We start from the raw sequence: 20,524 nt of genomic DNA, 5'->3' as shown, positions 1-20,524 counted from the left end.
TGCGGAAATTCCGGGAGTTAAGGATACATTTGTGCTTGCCACCTGTACTCCTTACACAGAGTATTAGCAAAAGAAACAAAGCCAACCCTGGGCTACGTTTGTCGGATCTTCCCTTAATAGATGCCACGTGGAGGAACTCTGCTGGGGTTTTCCTTGCTTCCGTGGGGTTGGTTACGTTTGGCTAGCAGGTCTCAAAAATACAAAAGCTGTGACAGGGGCTCCTGGCCTGCCCAGGAAAACTGAAGTCTGGCCAGGTGGGAGCTGTGATCCCCGTGGGGTATTTCTCCTCGCAGGAAATGCGTGTTAGCATGAGGGCAGCTCGTGTTGGGACGGGGACTTTGCAGCTCGGATCTTTCCCCTGGGCCTGGATGAGGCGGGGTCTGTAGGTGGAACACGAGCACGTCTGCAGCCAAGGCTTGGGGTGCGCCAGCCTGCAGGATAAACAGTTGGCTTCAGCCCACGGAGCTCTGGCAGCACAAAGTTCATGCTGAAATGTAGAAATAACCGATGACAAGGGCAGCCTGCCACGGTTCTCTATTCATTTCATCTCGTAATGAGACTTAACCCAGCCCTGCTACTAGGGACTGCCAGCAGGGAGGCCCCACACAAAGCCCTCAATTATGCTCCACCTGCGTGCCTCCGGCTGGCTCGCCAGGTAAGCAGGAAGAGCGGTTTTTGTACCACTGACAGGATCCCTCTGCAGCCTCGGCTTTCACCCCTCCTTCCTCCTGTCCCTGCAGCTCTAAGGTTTCATCCTCCTTGCAGGTCTGAGGCGGGAGCACCTGGCTGGGCGCTGCTTTGGCCGCAGGGACCACGTTCACGTTTGCAGCTGCGTGCCTAGGTGTCTCGGGCACGGACGGAGCTCAGGACCATGCACAGTCTGCGTGTGGTCCAGAGGCAGAGTTGCAGGAGCGAGGTCCTCATCTGAAGCGAGGATGGAGGGCGGGAACAGCACCAGCAGCGCGGTCCCTGCGGTGAGTGCCCCCGGGCCCCAGGAATCGCAGACGGAGCCCTCCCGCGGTGCCTGCTCGGGGCTGAGCTCCTGCAGCTGCCGTGGTCCTGGTGAGGTTTGTTCCTCACCTCTCCAGGGCCCACCACTGACTTCAGCCCCCTGTAAGGCAGCTGGGTCTGCCAGCTGGGTTTCCCTGTAGGTGCTGTGCTCACAGGGCCTCAGATGCTGGCGTAGCAAAGCCGTGAGGCAGGGCAGGGAGAGCAGAGGTGCCCGACAAGTCGGCATTTCTGTGTCTGTGCACTCGTTTCCCACCGGGGGGATTTTGTTAGCTATCAGGGATCTTCCCGGCACAGTCAGGTTTGGGGCTGTCACATCTGAACGGGACTGATGGAATCGTTCGGCTTCCCGCAGCGTTGGGGGGGTAGGCTCACGTTCCTGGTGGAGGTCTGGGAGCTGCACAGCACTGAGGTCGAGAGCTGACGGAGGCTCGAGGAGCCTGCTCGCTGTCTGCCTGCAGCGAGTCGAACCGCAGGAATTTATTGAATTCCTTCGTGCCTCAGAGAATTGAAACGTTATTTTTTTTTTATGGCAAAGAAGTGTTCATTTTAACTCCTGTTCTTCCCTTGTTTTGCCTTGGCCCCCAGGACAGGAGGCTCGCAGCCCAATTCCCAAGTCCGTCCAGGGCGTTTTGGATCATCTTGTCCGTTGCCTTGTTTTTTGCAGTCGTTGGCATCAGCACTGGGGGGATTCTCGGCTTCTCCCCCAGCTCTGCCCAGGTGAGGGATGCGGCTCGGATGGGTGCTGGAGGGGTCCTGCCCGCAGCCCTGCTCCGTGCCCGCCTGCAGGGCCATGGGGCTGGGGCTGGCCCAGGCTGCGCTGCAGGCACCAGGCTGAGCAGCTGCTGCCTCACTCAGCCCTGCCTGAAATTAGAGGAGCTCCAGAGCATCGTTCGTAAATACAGACCCAGGCTGGCGTTTTGCTGAGCAGGCACGCCCCAGCGAGTCCCCGTGCTCTCGCAGCACGCTGCGCCGGCTGGGCAGGTGGCGAGCCCGGGGTGCGAGGCTGCGGTGGCCGGGGGAACCCACCGGAGCTTCCCTTCTGCAGCACTGGGCAGGGGGGCTTGGGGACGCCGTGGTGCAGGACGTTCTGGCTTCCCTGGGTCAGCAGGGTCCGGGAAAGGTTCTGGGAGGGGAGGTGCTGTGCGCGGGCGCTGGGCGGCTGCTGGCCGGGGCTGCCCTCGCTCTGTGCCCAGGCCGGCTCGCAGGCGGTGCGGCTGACGCTGCAGGGGGAGCGGGACTCGCCGAGGAACCAGACGGCCCTGGTGGACGCGTCCAGGAGCACCGTGACTTACTACGTCACCTCGCGGAGTAACCGCAGCGCCGTCGTGCTGTACGACAGCCAGAACGTGAGTGTGCCGCGGCGGGAGCCCTGGACTATGGGCAGGAGAGCTGCTGGCGCCTGAGCAGGGAGAAAGCAACCTGCCCCTGCTCCCCATCCCTCTGCGCAGACCCGGGGGTCACCCTGGGGACAAGCGGCCACGGCCTGGCCAGGACGCACCCAGTGCTGAGCAAGGTGCAGCCACGGCGGTTGCTGCCCAGAGGAGAAACGAGGCAGGACCGGGGAGGGATGCCCACGGCTGGGCTCTCGAGGGAGCGCGCGTGGCCTGCTCTAACAGGGCACGTTTTTCCTCCCAGGGCTACGTGTGCTACCGGCCCGCAGAGCAGCGCGCCTGCTACCTGCGCAGGATGGACCCCGGGGACCGTGAGAGCACGCGGGCGACGCTCAGCACGTGGGAGCTGAGAGTGAGTGATGGGCACGGCCGGTCTGGGCGCCTGGAGGGAAGCGGGGGCTGCGCTGACCGCCCTCTGCAAAGGGTGTCCCTTCTGGGCAATGCTGCTCCGGGCAGCGCTGCCTCGGTTCCTGCTCAGTCCTGAGCGAGTCTGTGAGCACGCAGACAACTCCTAATTTTGTTGAGAGCCTGCCTGCTGTGAGAAAGAGCAGAGCTGCACCACAGAGGTGCTCTGTCCCACAGAGGCGAACAGCAGGGCTTTCACAGCGCCCAGTCCCGCTGTATTCTGTTACCTGCTCAAAATTCTGGGGAACAGAGAACAAAGAGGGGTCTGTGAGCAGCTCCCAGGGAAGCGAGTCGGAGTGAATCACGTACCCAGCCCCTCTGAACAAAACAGTAATGGGTGCACGGGGGGGTGTTCTGTTTCAGCAGCCAGATGCCTGCTTTGGGTGTGCCCTGCCAGCTGCTCCCCCCTTCCTAGGGGCTGCTGGGGTCCCCCCGCTCCCTGCTGGCTGCCGCCCACCCGGCCGGGAAGAAGGGGTGTGAGAAGGAGCCCTGGCTCCCAAGGAGAAGCAAGCTCCTGCCAGGCACTGGGGCTCCTTCATGAAAGCTCCCGGGCTTTCACTGAACGAAAGCATCTCCAGCTGGGCTGGAAAGGGCTCTTCTGGGTGACTTGGATGTGCGAGCAGGGCTGGGGCTGAAGGCAGAGCGGGGAGGAGCAAGGTGCCCTGGGGGAATTAACGGGGCCCTTTCCTCCAGGGCGAGCCGCTGCTGCAGCGGAATAACCAGACCAAGTACTACCGGGAGTTCCTGGGCGTTCTGGCGGCCGAACAGGTGGACCCCAGCGGCCTGGGGGAGGCCGTCCAAGCCCTGTGCGAGCAGACGCCCGTCTTCTGGGTCAGGAGAGCGGAGGGTAAGTCGCATCTCCCTGGGCAGAAGGGAGCAGCACAATTGGTTTGGTACCTCTAAGAGGAGCAGACTCTCACTGTGAGTCCTAGGGTGGGCTGCCAAGGCCTGGACAGGGACAGGTGACCTCTGCTTCAGAATCAGGCCCTTGTTCAGGGATCGCTGCCCTGCTGGCTCTCACCCACAGCCCGCAGCGAGCTGCGGTGCGGGCTGGGAGAGGCTCCGCGCCCCTTCCTCGAGCAGCGCAGCACGAGCTCCCCTCTGATGCTGTTGGCTTAACGCTTGCCACCTTCGTCTTTACCAGAAGCAGCCTGAGGAGCTCTCCTTCCTGTCCTACCTCAGCTTTAATGAGAAAGGTCATTCCCTCAGGCGTTCCGCTTGTCTGGCTCCCTAGGGACCCATAGCTGCAGGTCTGCAAAAGCATCCCTCACCTCGTTTCTGTCCTCGCTCATTTGGCAGGTCCGGGGAAGCAGCGGCTGATCTACCTTTGCATTGACATATGTTTTCCCAGCAACATCTGCGTGTCTATCTGCTTCTATTACCTCCCCGAGTAAGTCCTGCAGCTGCGGATGCCCTCTCACTGCCCTACATACTTGAGCTGGATTCCTGAAAAGCCTCTGCTTTCAACAAGGAAGGTAACATCTACAACATCGCCTGAGGGCTGCCTGCTGCTCTCCCGCCGCAGTTCAGGAGAGTTTAGGAAAAGAACAGAACTCCGCTCAGCACCGTCGGTACAGACGCTTTATTGCAGCTGTGCTTCAGGGCTGCATCTTGTACGTAGGTACTAGGAGATCTAGACAGGAACCGCGGGGAGTAGCTAGTGTTTTCTGGCCACGGGCCCTGTTCAACACGAGGTTATTAAACTTGTCGGGGGTGGTTGGTTTCATAACAGTGCAGTTCTCCAAGTCAGACTGTGAAATATACTTTGAATAAAGGGATTGCAAAACAAGAAAACGGCTACTTTTCCTCTTTGTTCAGCCTTTGTTCAGTTAGGCTGATTTTTTCCACTTTGGGGTACAAAAACCATCACGGGGCTGTTGGCAGCAGCCTCCACAGGGCTGCCTCCAGCTGCTCTGCGCCCAGCTCCCCTCTGTGGCACCGTGCCTCCCGTTCCCTTTTGTCCAAGTGGTCTCCCTGGGAGACCAAACACGTTTCAGTCATCATCTGCTCCAAGCTGAAGCCTGGTCTCACTCCAGGCAGATGCTGCTGCTGCAGCAAGCCCAGAGCAAGCCCTCTCCATCCGAGGGGACGGCGGTGAGCACGTCTCATGCTCCAGAGAGGGTGCTGGCCGTTTTAAGACAAGGGAAAACAAGCAGAGGTCCTTCCTTCCCCCCACGTCACCGTTATCCCAACACGCTGTCATTGAAAGCAAGGCAGACGACTGCTTTCTGGTGGCCGCTGTATTCCCTCTTGATCTCTCCTGTCTCCACGCACCAAAGTCTGGCCAAGTTATCAGAGGAGGCTGCAACAGAAGAGGAAGAGATAAGGAGGAGATGTTGTGTTGCCCTTCAAACTTTTTTATTAGAAGAAAGGTTGTCCTCTTGCTTCATTCAACAGTTCTGAGTGCTGTTGATGATAGGCAAGGGAGGTGTGCAGAGCCCACATGACACAAAATGCACCCACTTGGTGCATTTTCGTATTATTTGGGATATTCAACACTTCACAGAGAAGTTACCGTGGAAATTACACGTATGTTTTGAATGGACTATCATGCTGCAAGTACTGCAGGCAGCGTTGCTACCAGGTGAAATACACTGGACACGTGAGGATATCTGTCCATTTTAAATGGGAGGCAACAGCCGCCCTATTACAGCACAGGCTGAAAGCTGAAGGGATTTTGTGCACTGTGCAGTGGGCAGGAGGCTGAGGACTCTATCAGAACAGTTTTCTCTCCTCACACACGGGCACACCAGGGTTTGGCAGTGCCCCCCCTACAGAACCTCAGTCCTGTGTCAGTGCCCGGCCCCACCCAGCCAAACCACGGGCAGTGAGCTGTCGGTGTCCCACCTGTGACAATGTACTGGGAGTCCCCGGAGAAGGCACAGTCCCACATCCAGCCACGAGAGGTTTCCCCTGGGTTATTGCTCTTAATGCTCAGCTCTGTCATCAGAGAGAAGTTTGAAGTCCTCCAGATCTTACACGTCTGGTCTGCAGAACATGTAGCCAAGAGCCTGCAATGAGACACACACAGGTAACCCTGTTAGTCACGGCGTGCCTAAAGCCTCTCATTAATACATGTGTAGAACAGTAATAAACCAGAGACCTGTGCTCTCTGTAATCAGATTTCTTTAGCCCTGTGTCATCTGCCTTATGAGTTCAAGCTGTACTGACCTGGTGAAGGAGCACACCAAGTTCCCCACTTGCTCCTGGAGATCAGAAGTGGACCCCAGCTGTGAGCCCAGCGCGTGGCTGGGAACCCGCAGAAACACTGCGAGACCACGGGGACACCCCGGGGACACGCAGACCGCAGCCCCCCGCTGCTGTGACCGCCCCTGTCCCGCTCCTCCCCGGGACCCGCAGCACGGAACCCAGAGCCGGGGGCACGGCTGCTCCCGTCGGGGCTGGGCGAGGGGCTGGCAGCCACTCACGTGGAGTCGGGGCTGAACTTGCACTGCAGGGCGTAGCGGTTGTGCGCCGGGATCTTGGTCTTGGGGATCAGCTGGGTCACCTCCTCTCCGATGCCGCCCGTCAGGTTCCACACGTAGCAGTTTCCCTGCGGGGAGACGGCGGTCTGTGACCAGGCTGGCGGCCCCCACCCAAAAGCAGCCTGGACTCCCCGTGTCCCACCACAGCACGGGAAACTCCACGGTATGTGGAAACGGGGTGCTCTGCCCACATGAGGACGTCCCAGCAGGAGCACCCGTACATCCCACCTCGTATCTGAGGCTGTCGGAGCTTACCGAGCTGTTGACAGCCGCCATGTAGCTGGCATCGGGGTCGATGTGCACTGAATTCACAGAAACTTCAGGCTCTGGAATCAGCTGCTCGTTGTGGTCTGTTTTCAGGTCCCAGATGTGAATGGCACCGCTCTGATCGCCCACAATCAGCTCGGCCTGCAAGAAAACAGCAGCCTCTGGGCAATCCCCCCAAAGAGCAGCCCCAGAGCTGAGTCCCAGAACATGCCCCTGCGGCACCAGAGCCTTGCTCTGGTTTTAAGCACCAGGGACCTCTTCTGCCTGACCATTCCCAGCACAGAGCTGGGCCTCTGCTCGCCGCTGGGAATGGTTTTGGAGCTCCAGCTCCCAGGCACACAGCAGCCTGCTGATCGCCCTGAGCACCGAGAGCAAGCCGGGTATCAATCTCACGTTACGCTCTGCAAAAAGGCTGTTTACCTTTGCAGAAGCGTTTGCTAATTTTATAAACCCCAGAACAGACAGCAGGTGCCTAATTTGCAGCACTGTTGTTCAGCTGCTGCTCCAAACAACGTCCACAGAGGTCAGATGACTTTCAGCACGTCTGAGAAGTGGGCATGAGGATGCAGGTTGGCCAGCAAACAACCGAAGCACTCAAGAGCGTACAGACACCTGAAAAACACGAGCCTAAATGGGTTCTTCTCTCTCTCTCTCCCCTTCTCCGAGAGGGTAAGGACAGGAGCCAGCTGAAGGGCAGGAGTTCTGGCTCCGATCCCTGCTCAGCCCAGCAGACAATGCTGGCAGCTCTCCATTCAGACCGGGGCTTTTATCGACAGACTTGCACTGTCCATAATTTTAGCAGAATCCCTAGAGGAGATCAGGTTATCGGGCGCAGCTGATCCTGTACCTGCGAGCAACGGCTTGTTTCTGGGGAAGACAATCATCCCCCGACATATTTAGCTGACTGTGCAGCACAGAGGCGTCTTCTGGACGCCTCAGTCCTCAGCCCACCCTTAGCAGGTGCGAGTACAATTGCTAAAGCCGTCACGGCTTAACCCAGGCTGCGAGAAATCCCTCTGAGAACTGAGCCAGCAGCACTGCAGCGAGGAATTGCACAGGCGGATGAAGCTGCCTGAATAAATACTGCCACCTCTGGGCTAATTAACTCTGTCCTGCTCACAACGCTTCTCCTGCGACTCAGCAGCATCACGGTCGGGGATTATTTCACGTTTATCATCTATGTACAGCGTTTGTTTTACTGCAATACAGCACTATAGGAGCATCAGCAACATTTGGATGAAGTCTGGTTCAAATAACTGGTCTCAAATTCAGTCCAAAACTCAGGACTTGCAAAATTGAACCCTTGCAAAATGAAAAGCGAAGAAATATTTCTGTTACTCATCTTTTTTAAAAGGTCTCCTCTCGAGACACATAAACCTTGCGCTACCACATCTGCAACTCCAACCCCGCAGCCCTGGGCATTCAAAACGGACCGGACATGCCGTCAGCACTGCACTGATACGCGCTGATTCTCACTGCCATCTCCTCTAACGCATCGCACTCCTCATTAGCTTTGTTTCCTTAGCCCAAGCAACCCCTGTGGCAGCTTTTGAACCAACTGGTGGCTCCCCAGCAAACCCAACGGGAGTCACGAAGGGAACTGGGGCTGTGGGCCTCTCTGCTTTTTCTTGCTGGCAGTGCTAAGAGCAGAGCCCCCCAGCCCGCCCCACGCCACCCGCTGCCCTCCCATCGCACTTGGTTTGATGCGTGGGGTGGTCCCCAAGGGGTGGGACGAGAGGCTGGCACAGCCACTTCGCTGCCTCTTTGCGGCAGCCAGCAATTAGCACAGACGAGCCCAGCAGAGGCACCCACGCGTCGGCCTGCAGCAGGTGCAAAACAACAGGGGCACGAGCCCAGAACGTCTGCTCACCCACAGCCCCTCCCGGGGATGTTTGCTGCCCCGTGCAAGTCAGGGGCAGGGATGCACTCTGCCTGCACCACGAGGCTGTCCCCGCACCGACCCCAGCCCTGGGTGCAAGAAGCTGCCGCTGCTGGTCCCGCGGTGCCCCCAGCATCCCCAGCCCCCCGGGGGCCGAGCGGCGCTGCTGGCTGCCGAGCATTTGGGCGCCCACCGCCTCCTCCAGGAACGATGGCAGCGAGGGGCTAGCAAAGGCGGAGCTGTACGGCTCCAAACCCGTCCGTGCCCTGCCTGAGGCTGTGAGCTAGGGACCATCTCTGCGCACTACCCTGCTGACAGCCCGCTCCCAGCGCCCATGGCAGCACCGCCTGCTGTCACCAACCTGATACACGCAGCCAGTGGCACACAACGTGTTTTCACACGGGGAACACGACTTGCTGCAGCTGCCAGCACAAAACTCCGCAGCCCCCCGCGTTCCCCAGGAGCAGCGCTGGCAGCGTGAGCTGGGAAATCGCAGAGGAGCCGGCACTCACCTGGTTGGGGTGCAGGCAGACACAGTTAATGGGAGCGTTCACCTGGAAGATCCGCTGGCACTGGAGGTTGCGGGACCTGCGACGGAACGACGTGGGCAAGCGTTGGGGCTGCCCCGGGGCACCCACCCGGCCCCACGGCGGGGGGGGGGAAGCGCGGCCGCCCTGCCCACCTGAGGTCCCAGATGCGCGCCATGCAGTCCTCCCCGCCCGTGTACATCCAGCGGCCGTCCTCGTGGAAGCCCACCGAGGTGATGTTCTTGCTCACGCCGTCGTAGTTGATGACGGGGTTGGGGTTGTTGGAGTTGAGGTCGTACATGCGGATGTGCTGGTAGCCTGCGGCACCGGGCGGCGCTCAGCGGGGCGGGGGGGGGGGGGGCACCGGGCCCCACCGCCGCCGCCGCCGCCGCCACCCCGGGGCTCACCTGCGGCCGCGATCATGCTGCGGTCCGGCGTGATCTCCAGCGCGTTCACCTGCTGCGGGCGCCGGTAAGGATGGGAACGGCACCGGGACCCCCCCGTGCACCATGACACCTCCCCCCCCCCCCGGTAACGGCACCGGGACCCCCCCCACACACCCCGTCCCTCCTCCGTTACCAGCACCGGGCCTTCCCCCACACCCAGCGGCTGCCCCCCGGTAACAGCACCGAGCCCGCCCCACACCGCCCCACCCGGTAACGGCACCGGGACCCCCGGTAACGGCACGGGGCGCCCCGCACCCCCGTCCGCCCCCCGGCAGCAGCACCGGGCCTCCCCCCGCACCCACCGCGCCCCCCGGTGACAGCACCGGGCCCCCCCCGGTAACGGCCCCGCTGGTGCCGCCGGTGAGGATACGGAGTCCTGGTGCTGCACGGTGCGCGTGCAGATGCCGCTGTGCGCCTGCCAGAAGCGCACGGTGTGGTCGTAGCCGGCGGTGGCCAGGATGACGGGGTCGCTGCCCACCGTGCCCTGCGCCGCGTTCATGGCCCCGCCGCCACCGGCGCCCGGCACGCTGCCGGCCGCGCCCCGCTCTGCGCATGCGCCGCGCGGCCCCGCCCGCCGCCGCCGCCGGCACTCCGCGCACGCGCGCCGCGATCCTGCCCGCCCCCCTCCCGCCGCACGGCGCGCGGCCGCCCCGGTGTCGTCACGCGGGGGGCGGGGCCATGCGAGGGGAGGGGGCGGGGCCACCGGCGCGGAGGGCGGGGCCTCCCCGGAGGGGGCGGGGCTGGGGTGGGGGCGGGCGGCGGCGGCGCCGGCGGGGGGCGCGGGGGGGTGCACCGGGCACACGGGGCACGGGGGGTTCGGAGGGGGCCGGGGCACCCGGGGCACAGGGGCTCGCGGACACCGGGCACAAGGATGGCGGGGCGGGCCGGGGGGCACCGGGCAGCTCCCGGTGGGCGGCGGCGCTCGCTGCGGCCGGGCCCTTTAAGAGCGGCGGCGGCGGCGGCGGGGCGTGCCCGCGCCCGTGCTCGTGCCCGCGCCCGGTGCTGCCCGCCGCGGCCCCGCGCGTGCCGGTAAGGGCGGGCGGGGGGAGCGGGGGTGCAGCGGAGCAGCCCCGCCGCCGGTACCGGGCCGCCCCCGCCGCGCTGTGCCCGCAGGTCCCGGCCGCGGAAGGTGAGCGGGGCGCGGAACCGGGGGGCTGCGGCTGCCAGCGGGCCGTGACCGACCCGGGGCCTTGGCGCCGGGGGGCAAAGCCCGGGACGCCGCCTCCCCGTTAAATAACGGGCAGCGACAGCGCCGGTGCTGGCGAGCCGGCTGCACGAGGCCTCGTCCCCGCGCGGCGCAGCCTCCCCGGGGCCGGGGGTGCTGAGCCCCATCCCGCTCCGTGCACCCCCACCGGGCGTGCGGCGGGACCGGGCCCGGAGCGGTGCCCGGCCCTGTCCCTGCGGCCCGAGGTCCTGCCCCAAACCAGCCGGGCGCGGGCAGCAGGGCCGTGGGGCCGGCAGGGTGCTCAGCACCGTGCCCAGGCGGTGCTGCCCTGCCCCGTGGGGGGACCTTGTGCCCTCGGCACTGCGCGCCCCTCGCTGGCCCCGCAGGAGGTGTCGGCAGGGATCGGGGTCGCATCCAGAACAGGGCTGATTTGGGGCCCGAGGCGCCGGGCGGCTCGCAGCGGCTCTCCCCTGGTGCCACCGCTCTGGCAGCGCAAACGAACCCTCCGTCAGCTGAGGCTCTGCACCAGCAGCAGCCAAAATCCGCTTTTCCGCTCCCAAATCCAGCAGCGCGGCGTTTAACCCCGAGCAATGGCGCGTTGGGGCACAGCCCAGCAGAAGGGGCCGCTTGCGGCTGCCCCCGTGCTGGCAAGGGGGGCCCGGCAGCTACGCGCCATCCCCGCACGTCCCTGCCCTCGGGGCGAGCTGCTGCCCCCCTCGCTGGGCTCGGATCTGGGGGCGGTTTGCTCTCGCCCTGCTCAGAGGATGTTTTCTGGCAGGGGGAAGGTCTCACGCCCCTTCCCCGGGCTGGTGCCAAGGACTCACCGCCCCGGGTGCACGCTGCGGGCTGTGCAGGGTGGGGGTCTCTGGGCTGCCCCCCAGCCCACGGAAAGGTGAAGGTGCTGGGGATGGCACCGCAGCACCCCCGGGAGCCGAAATAACGTGCTGTGCGAGCTGCTGCCTGGTCCCCAGGGGCACCCGGTGCTGGGGGCCGCCGTGGCCATGCCGCAGCCCTCGCCCTGGCCGTGCCTGGTGCCCACCGCCCGGTGCCCATCGCTTCTCCCCCCGCAGGTGCCATGGCCGCCCCGTGATGCCCCCTGGCAGGGCTGCCCCGTGACCAGCCCTCATCCTGTCACATCCCTCGGAGGCGACGCCGGAGCACCCGCAGCAGGACCTGCCCCGCGGCCACCGCCCTGTTTGAGCTGGCAGAGCTCGAGGAGGCTGCGCTCGGGGGCAGAGGCCGAGGCAGGTCCCGACACCAGCCCCGGAGCGCATGAGGTAGGGGGGGCACGGGAGGCCTCTGTGCGCGTCCCTGCGGGGGAGCAGGGTGGCGGGAGGGGTCTCCCCGTGTCCGCTTTCTCTGGGCCTCACAAGGGTCTGTGGGGTGCCCTGCGCTCGGGGTCTGTGTCAGTGCCCGGCAGCCATGGCCTGCCAGCGGAGCACCAAGCTGAACCTGCTGCGCCTCGCCGTGCTGCTCGTCGTGGCCTTGGCCGGCATCAAGTTCCTCTTCCGCGACAGGTGAGGTGGGAGCGGGACCGGGGCACGAGCGGGGGGACCCCTGCAGCATCAGGGTCCCGGTGGGGGACGTGCCCCCAGCCCTGCTCTGCTCCCTGCAGCTTGACCCTGGAGCTGCACAAGCACGTCAGCAAGGACAGCGGGTTCTGGGGGGACACGGGTGACACCAGCCAGGGCGCCGGCCCCCGGAGCCAGGCTCTGGAGCTCCCCGTGGCAAAGATAACGGCCCCGAGGCAGGGCCCTGGGCAGCAGGTCCCCAAGGACATCAGTGCCACCGAGATGAGGCTCGTCCACCTCGACCTCAAGGGAGCTGCGCCCAAGGTCTCCTACCTGGAGCAGGTGAAGGCGCTGGGGACTGGCTGAGCGGGGCAAGGCTGGGCACGGCCATCCCCGCCGACACCCGCAGCCGGGGGTGCCAGCAGGCTGAGCCTGCCCTGCCGTCCCGCAGCTCTTCCCACTCCTGTCCCGGCTGGGCGCCAACGGGGTCCTGATCGAGTACGAGGACATGTTCCCCTTCAAGGGCGAGCTAGAAGTCCTCAGGTCTCCGTACGCTTACAGGTGAGCTGGGGCTGGTGCTGAGCTGGCCGAGGGGATGCCGGCACCGCCGGTGCCAGGCTGGGTGTGCCCTGCCTGGGCCGTGCCCGAGAGAACCGTGCCCGAGCTGTGCGTGGTGCTGCAGGCAGACCTGCTGCCTGCTCTGCTGAGTCAATATTTGTGTCCCCAAAGCCAAGTCCCGACAGGTGTGGGGCAGCCGGGAGAGCTGGGGTGGGGCAGGGCGACTGGGGCACGGCAGGGTGCTGGAGGAGGAAGAGGAGGAGGAGGAGAAGGGAATGTCCTCGTGCCCGTGTGGCCCGCACTGAGGCTGTCCCTGCCCTCCCCAGCGAGGAGGACATCGAGTGGATCCAGCAGCTGGCGGAGCTGCACAAGCTGGAGGTGGTTCCCCTGGTGCAGACCTTCGGGCACGTGGAGGTAGGGGCCAGGGGCGTTTGCTGGGGGGGGGCAGGATGGGGACAGCGAGAGGTGGCGAGGGGCTGCGTCCCCAGCACCTGGCTTGCAGATGGATGTGTCGCTGGGTCCGTGTCGCTGGGTCCGTGTCCCCAGCCCTGCTCCTCCGTCCCCCCTTTTTGGCCCACGTCCGGCCCCCGTGCCGGGTTTCCTCCCCACGCAGTTCATCCTCAAGCACGAGAAGTACCAGCGCCTGCGGGAGGTCGAGCGCTTCCCCAACAGCTTCAACCCCCACGTCCCGGACACGCTGGCGCTGCTCAAGAGCCTCCTGTCGCAGGTGATGGAGAAGCACAGGCGCTCCTCCTGGATCCACATCGGGGCGGACGAGGTGGGCTCTGCAGGACCCCAGCCACCGCCGGGTGCCAGGCCTGCCCCGAGGGGTGCTGAGCACCCCCTGCCCCCCAAATCCAGGTCTTCCACCTCGGGGAGGGGATGGACTCCAAGAGCTGGATGAGCCACAACAGGGGTGACGTGGGCACCATGTACCTGAAGCACATCAAGCAGGTGCTGGGCTTCATCGCCGCGCGGTACCGGGGGCTGCGGGCGCTCATGTGGGACGACATGCTGAGGAAGATCAGCGCGGGAGCCCTGCGGGGTGAGAGGATGGGGACGGCAGCGGTGGCACCCCGTCGGGCGTCTTGGTGGGGGCGTGAGGATCCCCAGGCACCCTCCTGCTGCTGGCCCCGGTGCTCACATCCCTGTCCCTGCCCTGTCCCTGCCTTGCAGAGTCTGGGATAGCAAAGCACGTCTCACCTGTGGTGTGGTTCTACGCGCCCGACTTTGAGGTCGAGCAGATCGGTAAGGTGCCATGCCAGGACCCTGGGCAGTGGAGAGGGGGGGACACGATCCCATGGCTGGTGGCACCGCTGCTGCAGCCACCACACCGAGCCCAGCTGGCCCCCAGGATGGTGGCACAGGGTCTCGTGTCTGTCCCTGCCATCCCGCTGTCTCCCGGGGTGATGCCTCCCGCTCACCTGGGCCACGTTGGCACCTGCTCTCCTTCCAGCCCCCAGAAGCCCCCCTGTGCACGGGCTCCTGCTTTTGGCAGAGCAGCCCCTGGCAGCCGGGGGGGCCCTGCCCACCCCGTGCCACCCCACACCACTGGGCCACGAGCGTGACCCCGCTCCCCCGGTGCCGCAGGGCAGTTCCTGGCCAAGTACGCGGAGAGCGGCTTCGAGGCCGTGTGGTTCGCCAGCGCCTTCAAGGGCACCACGGGCCCGGCGCAGGCCTGGCCCCCGCTGAACCACCACGTGAGGAACCAGCTCAGCTGGCTGCGGGTGATGCAGGCCGTGCCGCGCTTCGCCCCGCTGCGCTTCCAGGGCATCGTCCTCACCGGCTGGCAGAGGTGGGCGCCGTGGCGCGCGTCCCAGCCCCGCTGCCCGGCAGCCGTGCACGAGGCGACGGCACGGCTGTCCCTGCCCCGCAGGTACGACCACTACTCGGTGCTCTGCGAGCTGCTGCCCGTCGGCATCCCCTCCCTGGCCGCGTGCCTGCAGACCCTGGTGCACGGTGAGCGGGGCCGTGCCCCTCGTCCCCACCCTTCCCACCCCGCGGCATCACTGGAGCCCCCTTGGCTGCCGGGGAGGGGGCAGCAGGGCTTCGCTCCCCTGGTGTGGCGCGGGGTCACCTGGGTCCCTTTCCTCATCCTCCCCAGGGGGCTTCATGGAAGAGACGCGGAGGAAGGTCCTGAACGTGCTGGGCTTCCAGAGCATGCAGCTGGAGCAGGGCACGTGGTGCGTGGCTGCGGCACGGAGCCGGGCGCCTGCTGCTGCCCAGGGGTGCACCGGGGGGATCAGGGGTTGCTGCCCCCAGCCCTGCAGGGTGCGGGGGCTCACCACCCAGCCTGGAGCTGCGGCTGGTGCTGCGCCACGTGCTGGGCTCTCACCTCCTCTCCGTGCCTTCCTCACAGTGAGGGAAGGGGAGCTTTCCCCGGCGTAGAAATCTATCACATGGTGGAGCAGGTAAACGGCCACCTGAAGGAGAGCATCCAGAAAGCCCTGGAGGAAGAGAGGTAACGGCGGTGGGAGGGTCTGGCCGTGGGGCTGGAGCAGTGGGGACCTGCAGGGTCAGGGTGGCCCCCTGCACCCCCCCCCTTGTGCCTCCCCAGCGGCATCAAGGGCTGGTTCAGCCCCTACCATCGGAAGCACCAGTTTGGGAACCCGCGCAACATGGAGAGCTTCGGCAGCAAGGTGCTCAAGTACGTGGGGTGCCGGGGGCCAGGAGCAGCTCCGGGTCCCTACGTGGGGCTGGGTTGGTGGCTGTGAGGAGCTCCCAGTCTCACTCTGGGGGAGCTGGAGCCAGCTCTCACCCCGCTGTCCCCACCCCAGGCTCCACGAGGACTGGGAGAGCCTCGTCCGTGAGCTGCGTGCCCAGCTGGAGAGCATCTACTTCCCCGACACGGTGGAGGAGTGGATGGAGGAGAACGTCAACCCCTACCTGGACCAGCTGCGGGACCTGGTCCGGGACTACCGGGCCATCATCCGCCTCAACGCCCGGCCCAAGGCGTCCTAGGGGCTGCGCCCCCTGGCTCCAGCTGCCCCCCGGGACTGGGCTGCAGGAGCCCCAGTTGTGGTTTGGTTTGCTGGCTGCACCCCTCTTCTGCTCGAGGCATGGCTGCTGGTTGTTTCGTACTGCACAGAGAGCTCCTGCGCGCCCCGCTCCCACAATAAAGTATTTTTGTAGATGCTGCTGGGTGATGGAGGGGGACACGGATCTGTCCCCTCCCTGCAGGCACGGGGGAGATGGGGTGGGAGCAGGGGAAGGGATCAGCCCAGCTGGGTGGGGAGGGGACCCCTCTTCTCTGCCCTGTGGGGGGCTTCAGGGCTCAGGGCTGGGGACCCTGTTTCAGGCGCCGCAGGTCCTGCCCCAGACAAGGCGGCTGTGCTTCTTTTGGGGACAGAAACGGGGGCGTGGGGAGGCGCAGCCCCAGCGCAAAGTGTGGTGGTACTGGAGCTGGAGGCTTTGGCAGTTACAGGGCAGGGTGGGGGCAGGCGCTGACCCCTGGGGACGCCGCTGTCCTTCGTGCTGGCTGTAGGGGTGGCCGTCCCCTCCCTGCGGTGCGGGACCCAGCCCGGGAGAGTGCTGCCAAGGGCGGAGCTAGCCACACGAGGGCTGCCGCTCCGGCCATTTCCTTGCCTGGTTCATGCCTCGGCGAGGGGTCACAGGGGCCCTGCCAGGCTCCCCCCAGCGCCCCCTCCCCAGCTCCGTGGCTGCTCTCAGCAGCAGCCCCCCCGAGAGCGCCGATGGCCTGGAGGGAAGAGCACGGCACCGCTTCCTGCGCCGAGCCGTTCCCAAGGCGCAGCCTTTCATCTCGCCTTCCTCCCTTCCCAGCCAGCGCCCGGGGCCTCCGCTGCCTCCTGTGCTGGCAGCCCTCGATCCTGCGCGGGGGGCACGGGGGGAGCCTGTGCGGGGCGTGCATCCTGCAGCAGGGCTGCCTCCGGCTGCTGCCAGCGAGGGGTCCCGTGCGGCGGTGCCTCCGCGTGCCCGGCCCTGCTGCAGGGGGAGGCGAAGGGAAGCCCCCCGTGCCCACAGCTCTCCCTGTCCAGGACACCGGTTCCGGCTCCACATGCACAGGGCGGTGATGTGGATGCTTCGCTGCACATTCTTCTGTTCCGCAAGGACCGACCGTGCTCGGCAAGAGCCTGGAGGAAGCTGCAGAAACAGGGGTCAATCTGGGGCTCCTGCTGCCACGGCGTGGCTCAGGGGGACGGGAGGGACACACAGCCCTGCCGCCCACGTCCCAGTGCAGCTGCAGGCAGTCTGGTGTCCTGGGGGCTGTCCCATCCCCGGGTGCTGGCACTGGGCAGGAGAGCCTTGATACAGAGGGCTGCGGGATACGAAGGAGCCTTCATTGAGGAGCTGCGTCTGTGTCATCGAGTGGTGGCACACCCGAGGGAAGCCCTGACCTGCCGGGGCAGCCCGGGCACGTGCAGAGCCCCAGCCCCCAGCCCGGGAGCCCCGCAGCAGCTCAGGTCCCCGTGCGGCCGCGCACCGCCAGCCTGCGGGATTAGAGGGCAGATTAGGCGGCGTCTCGTGCTGGAAACCCAAATGTCCTGGATTGGAAAGCGGGGGCGGGGAGAGGAGAAGGACCCCGCTGCCCCTGAGTCGGCCAGAGCCGGGGGCTGCAGGGGGAGGTGGGGGCTGAGGAGGGTGGCCTTGGGCTCCAGCCAGGGGGCACCGGCCAGCCTGGGCAGGCCTGGGGTGGGCGAGGGGCACTGCGGGGCAGTCGGCTGATGTTGGTCTGGGTGTTGCCTTGTTCTCCCCATGCTTCCCCCTGCCACGTGCACCCACCTGGGTCGGCGGCTGCCTGTCCCCGTGCACTGCACCCAGTGGGGCACTGCAGCTGCCTGCCCCGTGCAGCCGCCTGCTCGCTGCCCCGCTCACTGCGGGCCGTGCTGTCCAGTGCCCAGCTGGGTGCCAGCTTCTGGACACGCACACCCCAAGGCTGGTTTCCCAGAGCCGGGGCCTCAGCGAGCCTTTTAGGCAGTGGCTTGTGGGGGAGGGCAGAAATTTGTTCACGACTTTGTGCAGGTGGTGGCGGGGCTCTGCACTGGCCGGCACCAGTAGCACAGTGAGCCTTGTCCATCGCTGCCCCACTTCCTAGGGGTTCACCAGCACCCTCCTGGCCCTGGCCCAGGCACCCTCCAGCACCTTCAATGCCTCAGTCCTTTAAGGCACAAGAAAACGCACGGGGACGAATGCCACCGGCCATTGTGTCTGCAAAAGCGGAAAATTAGGCAGTAATCAGGGCTTTATTTAAGGGAATCGAGCAGCTCCCCCAGCCCGCGCCCGTTACCAGCCGCCGAGGGCTGCCGGGGGGGCACTGCAGGGGCCGGGCAGAGCCGCGGGACGGGGCCCTGGGACGGGGCCTCCCGGCGGGCACGGCCCCCCCGGCCCTCCCCCGGGTGCCGCAGCCGCACCGAGCCCCCCCCCCCCAAGCCTCGCCCCGCTCCGGCCGCACCGCGACCCCCCCGGGACCCCCCGTCCGGGAGCCGCCAGCCCCGGGCGGGCCCCCCCGCGCCCCCTCCCCTTCCTGCCCCCGGGCACCCCAGCCCCCTCCCCGCGCTCCCGGCGCCCCCCCACCCCCCCCCCCAGCCGGGGCTCCCGCCCCTCCGTTTCCCTCCCCCCCCCCAAATTCCTCCCCCTCCGCTCCTGCCGTGCGCCCCGGTGCGGCTCCCGAGCGGCCGCGGTGCCCCCCCGCGCTCCCGGTGGGGCCCCCCCCGCCCCGCCGCGCCCCGCCCCGCCCCGGGCGCCCGCCGCCGCCGCCGCCGCCCCCGCCTCCGGAGCGGGCTGGGGAGGGGGGGCCCGCGCCGAGCCGAGCCGAGCGGAGCCGAGCGGAGCCGCGCCAGCCGCCCGCCCGCCCCTCGCCGCGGAGGATGCTCGGGCCGTGAGCCCGCAGCCGGCAGCCCCGGCGCCGCGGAGCCATGGGCAAGGACCAGGAGCTGGTGCAGGCGGTGAAGGCGGAGGACGTCGCGGCCGTGCAGAAGCTGCTGCAGAGGCCCAAGCCCGGCAAAGCCAGTGAGTGCCGCGCCGCGGGGGCCGGGCCGGGCCGGGCCGGGCCGGGCCGGGCGGGGGGCGGCGGCGGCGCCGCGGGCGGCGACCGGCAGCGGCCCCGGGCGGGGCGGCGGGGGCCGGTACCCGCAGCCCGGCCGCCCTGCCCCTCCCCGGCCCCGAGCATCCCCGGTGCGGTGCGGTGCGGGCGGGGGCCCCCGGGCATCCCCGGCAGCGCCCCGGGGCTCGGCCCGGCCCGGCCCGGCTGGGGGGGGGCCGGCGGGGCTGCGGGGGGGGGCGGGCGGCGGCGGCGGAGCGTCCCCGGGAGCCGCGCGGGTGCTCGGCGCTGCACGGGCTCGGCGGGCCCGGTACAGCCCCGCAGCGCCTCCCGCACTGCCCGCGCCCCGGAGCGGTTCCGAGCCCCCCGGGGAGCCGGGCCGGGCCGGGCCGCTGCAGCCCCGGGGGCTGGGGAAGGGCAGGGGGGGCACAGGCGGGGGCATCCGTGCGCGTCTGTGGGCACGGACCTGCGTGTGTGCACCAGGGCTGCCGGCGCCTGCACACATATGTGCGTGTGTGCGGCTGTGCCCGTCTACGTGCGTGCCCGGGTGTGCGTGTGTGCCTGTGTTTGGGTGCGCGACTGTGTTTGTGTGCCGGTGTGTACCCTGGCATATGTGTGTTTGGATGTGGCTGTGTTGGTGTTTCTCCGTGTGGGGGTGTTTGGATGCATCTCCACGGGTGTCTCCCTGCGAGCATCTCTGCGCCGGGCTCTGCACATCTCTCTCCAGGCGTGCACACCGCTGTGTACGGCCGTGCGCGAGGCTGCGGGGGTGTAGCTGTGCGTCTCCGTGTGTACATGTGTGTGGCTCCGGGAGTGTCTGCTCTCTGTGCGTTTTAACTGCTCTGCTGAGGCGTTTTACCCGGGACTGAATTATTCATGGTGCTGATGCAGCCGCAGGTTTCAGGCCTGGCGTGCAGGGCTGGCGGGGCCGGGGGCTGTCCCTGGGCTCAGGCACTGCCCCCAGGGAGCACCCACGCGGCACCAAGTCGCAGGGCCGCTGCACGCAGCCCCGCCACCGCTGTGCCCCGAGTCCTTCCCTCTCAGTGCTCCCCAAATGTGGGCACCCCCGTGGCCCCGGAGCTGCGCGGGGCTGTCACAGTGTCCCTTGTCCCTGCTCTCACAGGGATGTTTCTGCCTGAGCGGGGCCAGCGTGTGTGTCCCCTGCGTCCTGGTGCTGAGCAGGGCTGGCACAGCATCCCCCATGTCCCCACTCCTGTGCAGGGCCAGCGTGGCATCCCCCACGTCCTGGTGCCGTGCAGGGCTCTTGTTGCATCCCCTGTGCCCACAGCTGTGCAAGGCCAGCACGGTGTCCCTGTGTCTAGCTGCCACGTAGGACCGGCACGGTGTCCCCTGTGCCTCTCGTGCCCCTGCTGAGGGCCTGCGCAGGGAAGGAACAGGCTCCAGCGCCAAGCCTCGTTCTTCCCAACCTACTTCAGGCGCTGCCACTTCGTGGCCTCCCAGCACGGCACATGGGGACAGGGACCATGTGTGGCCCACGCGCTGTCCCCACGCACCCCTCCCAAACCCCCACTGGCCTGGGCACACAGCTGGCGTCGCTGTGACAACAGCCAGCGGTGCTGTGCCGAGTGCCACCACCTCCTCCCGCATCCCTCTCTTCCCAGCCCCGTTCTGCCACATGTCCCACTGCGGAGCCCCCCGGGTGCTGTGCAGCAGGATGCCCGTGGGACCCGGCGGTGCTCCCTGTGCCGGGCTCGCAGGAAAGGGACGAGGGAACCCCACGATACTGATCCTGGCACCGGGGGGATGCCCGCTGCAGGCCCGGCTGCTTGCCCTGTGCCCGGGTTGGGCTGCACATCTCCAGCTCTGCTGGAGCCCCCGGGGCTGTGCTCCGGGGCTGCTCCTGCTCCCCTGGGGCCCGAC

At 66.6% G+C, this 20,524-nt stretch overlaps 4 protein-coding genes across 12 annotated transcripts in view; 3 read left to right on the top strand and 1 right to left on the bottom strand.

Moving 5' to 3' along the window:
• Nucleotides 1-27: 27 nt before the first annotated feature.
• BRICD5 (BRICHOS domain containing 5) lies at nt 28-4,239 on the top strand. The gene is made up of 6 exons (XM_040574546.1): nt 28-974; nt 1,597-1,728; nt 2,205-2,357; nt 2,647-2,754; nt 3,501-3,654; nt 4,107-4,239. The coding sequence occupies exons 1-6, from the start codon at nt 936-938 to the stop codon at nt 4,199-4,201; spliced, it is 681 nt and encodes a 226-aa protein (XP_040430480.1). The 5' UTR covers nt 28-935; the 3' UTR covers nt 4,202-4,239.
• Nucleotides 4,240-4,374: 135 nt separating this feature from the next.
• Nucleotides 4,375-9,970, bottom strand: MLST8 (MTOR associated protein, LST8 homolog). Its single transcript, XM_040574543.1, has 8 exons — nt 9,782-9,970; nt 9,373-9,424; nt 9,121-9,283; nt 8,951-9,026; nt 6,548-6,700; nt 6,236-6,360; nt 5,655-5,818; nt 4,375-5,109 (listed from the first exon to the last, which is right to left on the bottom strand). The coding sequence occupies exons 1-8, from the start codon at nt 9,908-9,910 to the stop codon at nt 4,991-4,993; spliced, it is 981 nt and encodes a 326-aa protein (XP_040430477.1). The 5' UTR covers nt 9,911-9,970; the 3' UTR covers nt 4,375-4,990.
• A 414-nt stretch (nt 9,971-10,384) lies between these two features.
• On the top strand, nt 10,385-15,776 carry LOC121078614 (hexosaminidase D-like). Of its 8 annotated transcripts, none has more exons than XM_040574978.1 (15): nt 10,385-10,440; nt 11,647-11,853; nt 11,950-12,093; nt 12,192-12,429; nt 12,539-12,648; nt 12,972-13,059; nt 13,259-13,423; nt 13,507-13,690; nt 13,822-13,893; nt 14,236-14,440; nt 14,522-14,604; nt 14,750-14,828; nt 15,005-15,106; nt 15,203-15,292; nt 15,423-15,776. In XM_040574978.1, the coding sequence occupies exons 2-15, from the start codon at nt 11,849-11,851 to the stop codon at nt 15,604-15,606; spliced, it is 1,749 nt and encodes a 582-aa protein (XP_040430912.1). In that variant the 5' UTR covers nt 10,385-10,440; nt 11,647-11,848; the 3' UTR covers nt 15,607-15,776. The 8 variants fall into 8 exon arrangements, with proteins under 8 accessions (XP_040430912.1, XP_040430916.1, XP_040430913.1 ...); XM_040574982.1 differs by having other exon boundaries at nt 10,413-10,440; nt 11,975-12,093; XM_040574979.1 differs by lacking the exon at nt 10,385-10,440 and adding an exon at nt 10,451-10,540 and having other exon boundaries at nt 11,997-12,093.
• A 2,629-nt stretch (nt 15,777-18,405) lies between these two features.
• CASKIN1 (CASK interacting protein 1) overlaps nt 18,406-20,524 on the top strand; it is a 32,578-nt gene continuing 30,459 nt past the window's right edge. For both annotated transcript variants that reach the window (XM_040574258.1, XM_040574259.1), the window contains exon 1: nt 18,406-18,612. In XM_040574258.1, the coding sequence (XP_040430192.1) occupies nt 18,519-18,612 (94 nt within the window). In that variant the 5' untranslated portion in view covers nt 18,406-18,518. The remainder of the gene's footprint in view (nt 18,613-20,524) is intronic.

Source organism: Cygnus olor, chromosome 15, assembly GCF_009769625.2.
Source record: "Cygnus olor isolate bCygOlo1 chromosome 15, bCygOlo1.pri.v2, whole genome shotgun sequence".
NCBI classification, from domain to species: domain Eukaryota; kingdom Metazoa; phylum Chordata; class Aves; order Anseriformes; family Anatidae; genus Cygnus; species Cygnus olor.
The sequence above is the reverse complement of the archived record's forward strand: the minus strand, read 5'-3'. Positions and strand labels throughout refer to the sequence as shown.

Coding starts and splice junctions, on each gene's coding strand:
- BRICD5 (XM_040574546.1), top strand. CDS start 936: ATGGAGGGCGGGAACAGCACCAGCAGCGCGGTCCCTGCG. Junction 2,755..3,500: donor TCAGCACGTGGGAGCTGAGA/GTGAGTGATGGG, acceptor CCTTTCCTCCAG/GGCGAGCCGCTGCTGCAGCG. Junction 3,655..4,106: donor CTGGGTCAGGAGAGCGGAGG/GTAAGTCGCATC, acceptor CTCATTTGGCAG/GTCCGGGGAAGCAGCGGCTG.
- LOC121078614 (XM_040574975.1), top strand. CDS start 11,578: ATGCCGCAGCCCTCGCCCTGGCCGTGCCTGGTGCCCACCGCCCGGTGC. Junction 13,424..13,506: donor TCCACATCGGGGCGGACGAG/GTGGGCTCTGCA, acceptor CCCCAAATCCAG/GTCTTCCACCTCGGGGAGGG. Junction 13,894..14,235: donor CTTTGAGGTCGAGCAGATCG/GTAAGGTGCCAT, acceptor CCGGTGCCGCAG/GGCAGTTCCTGGCCAAGTAC.
- MLST8 (XM_040574543.1), bottom strand. CDS start 9,910: ATGAACGCGGCGCAGGGCACGGTGGGCAGCGACCCCGTCATCCTGGCC. Junction 6,701..8,950: donor TCTGCCTGCACCCCAACCAG/GTGAGTGCCGGC, acceptor GTTTTCTTGCAG/GCCGAGCTGATTGTGGGCGA. Junction 5,110..5,654: donor CTCCCAGTACATTGTCACAG/GTGGGACACCGA, acceptor CTTCTGTTGCAG/CCTCCTCTGATAACTTGGCC.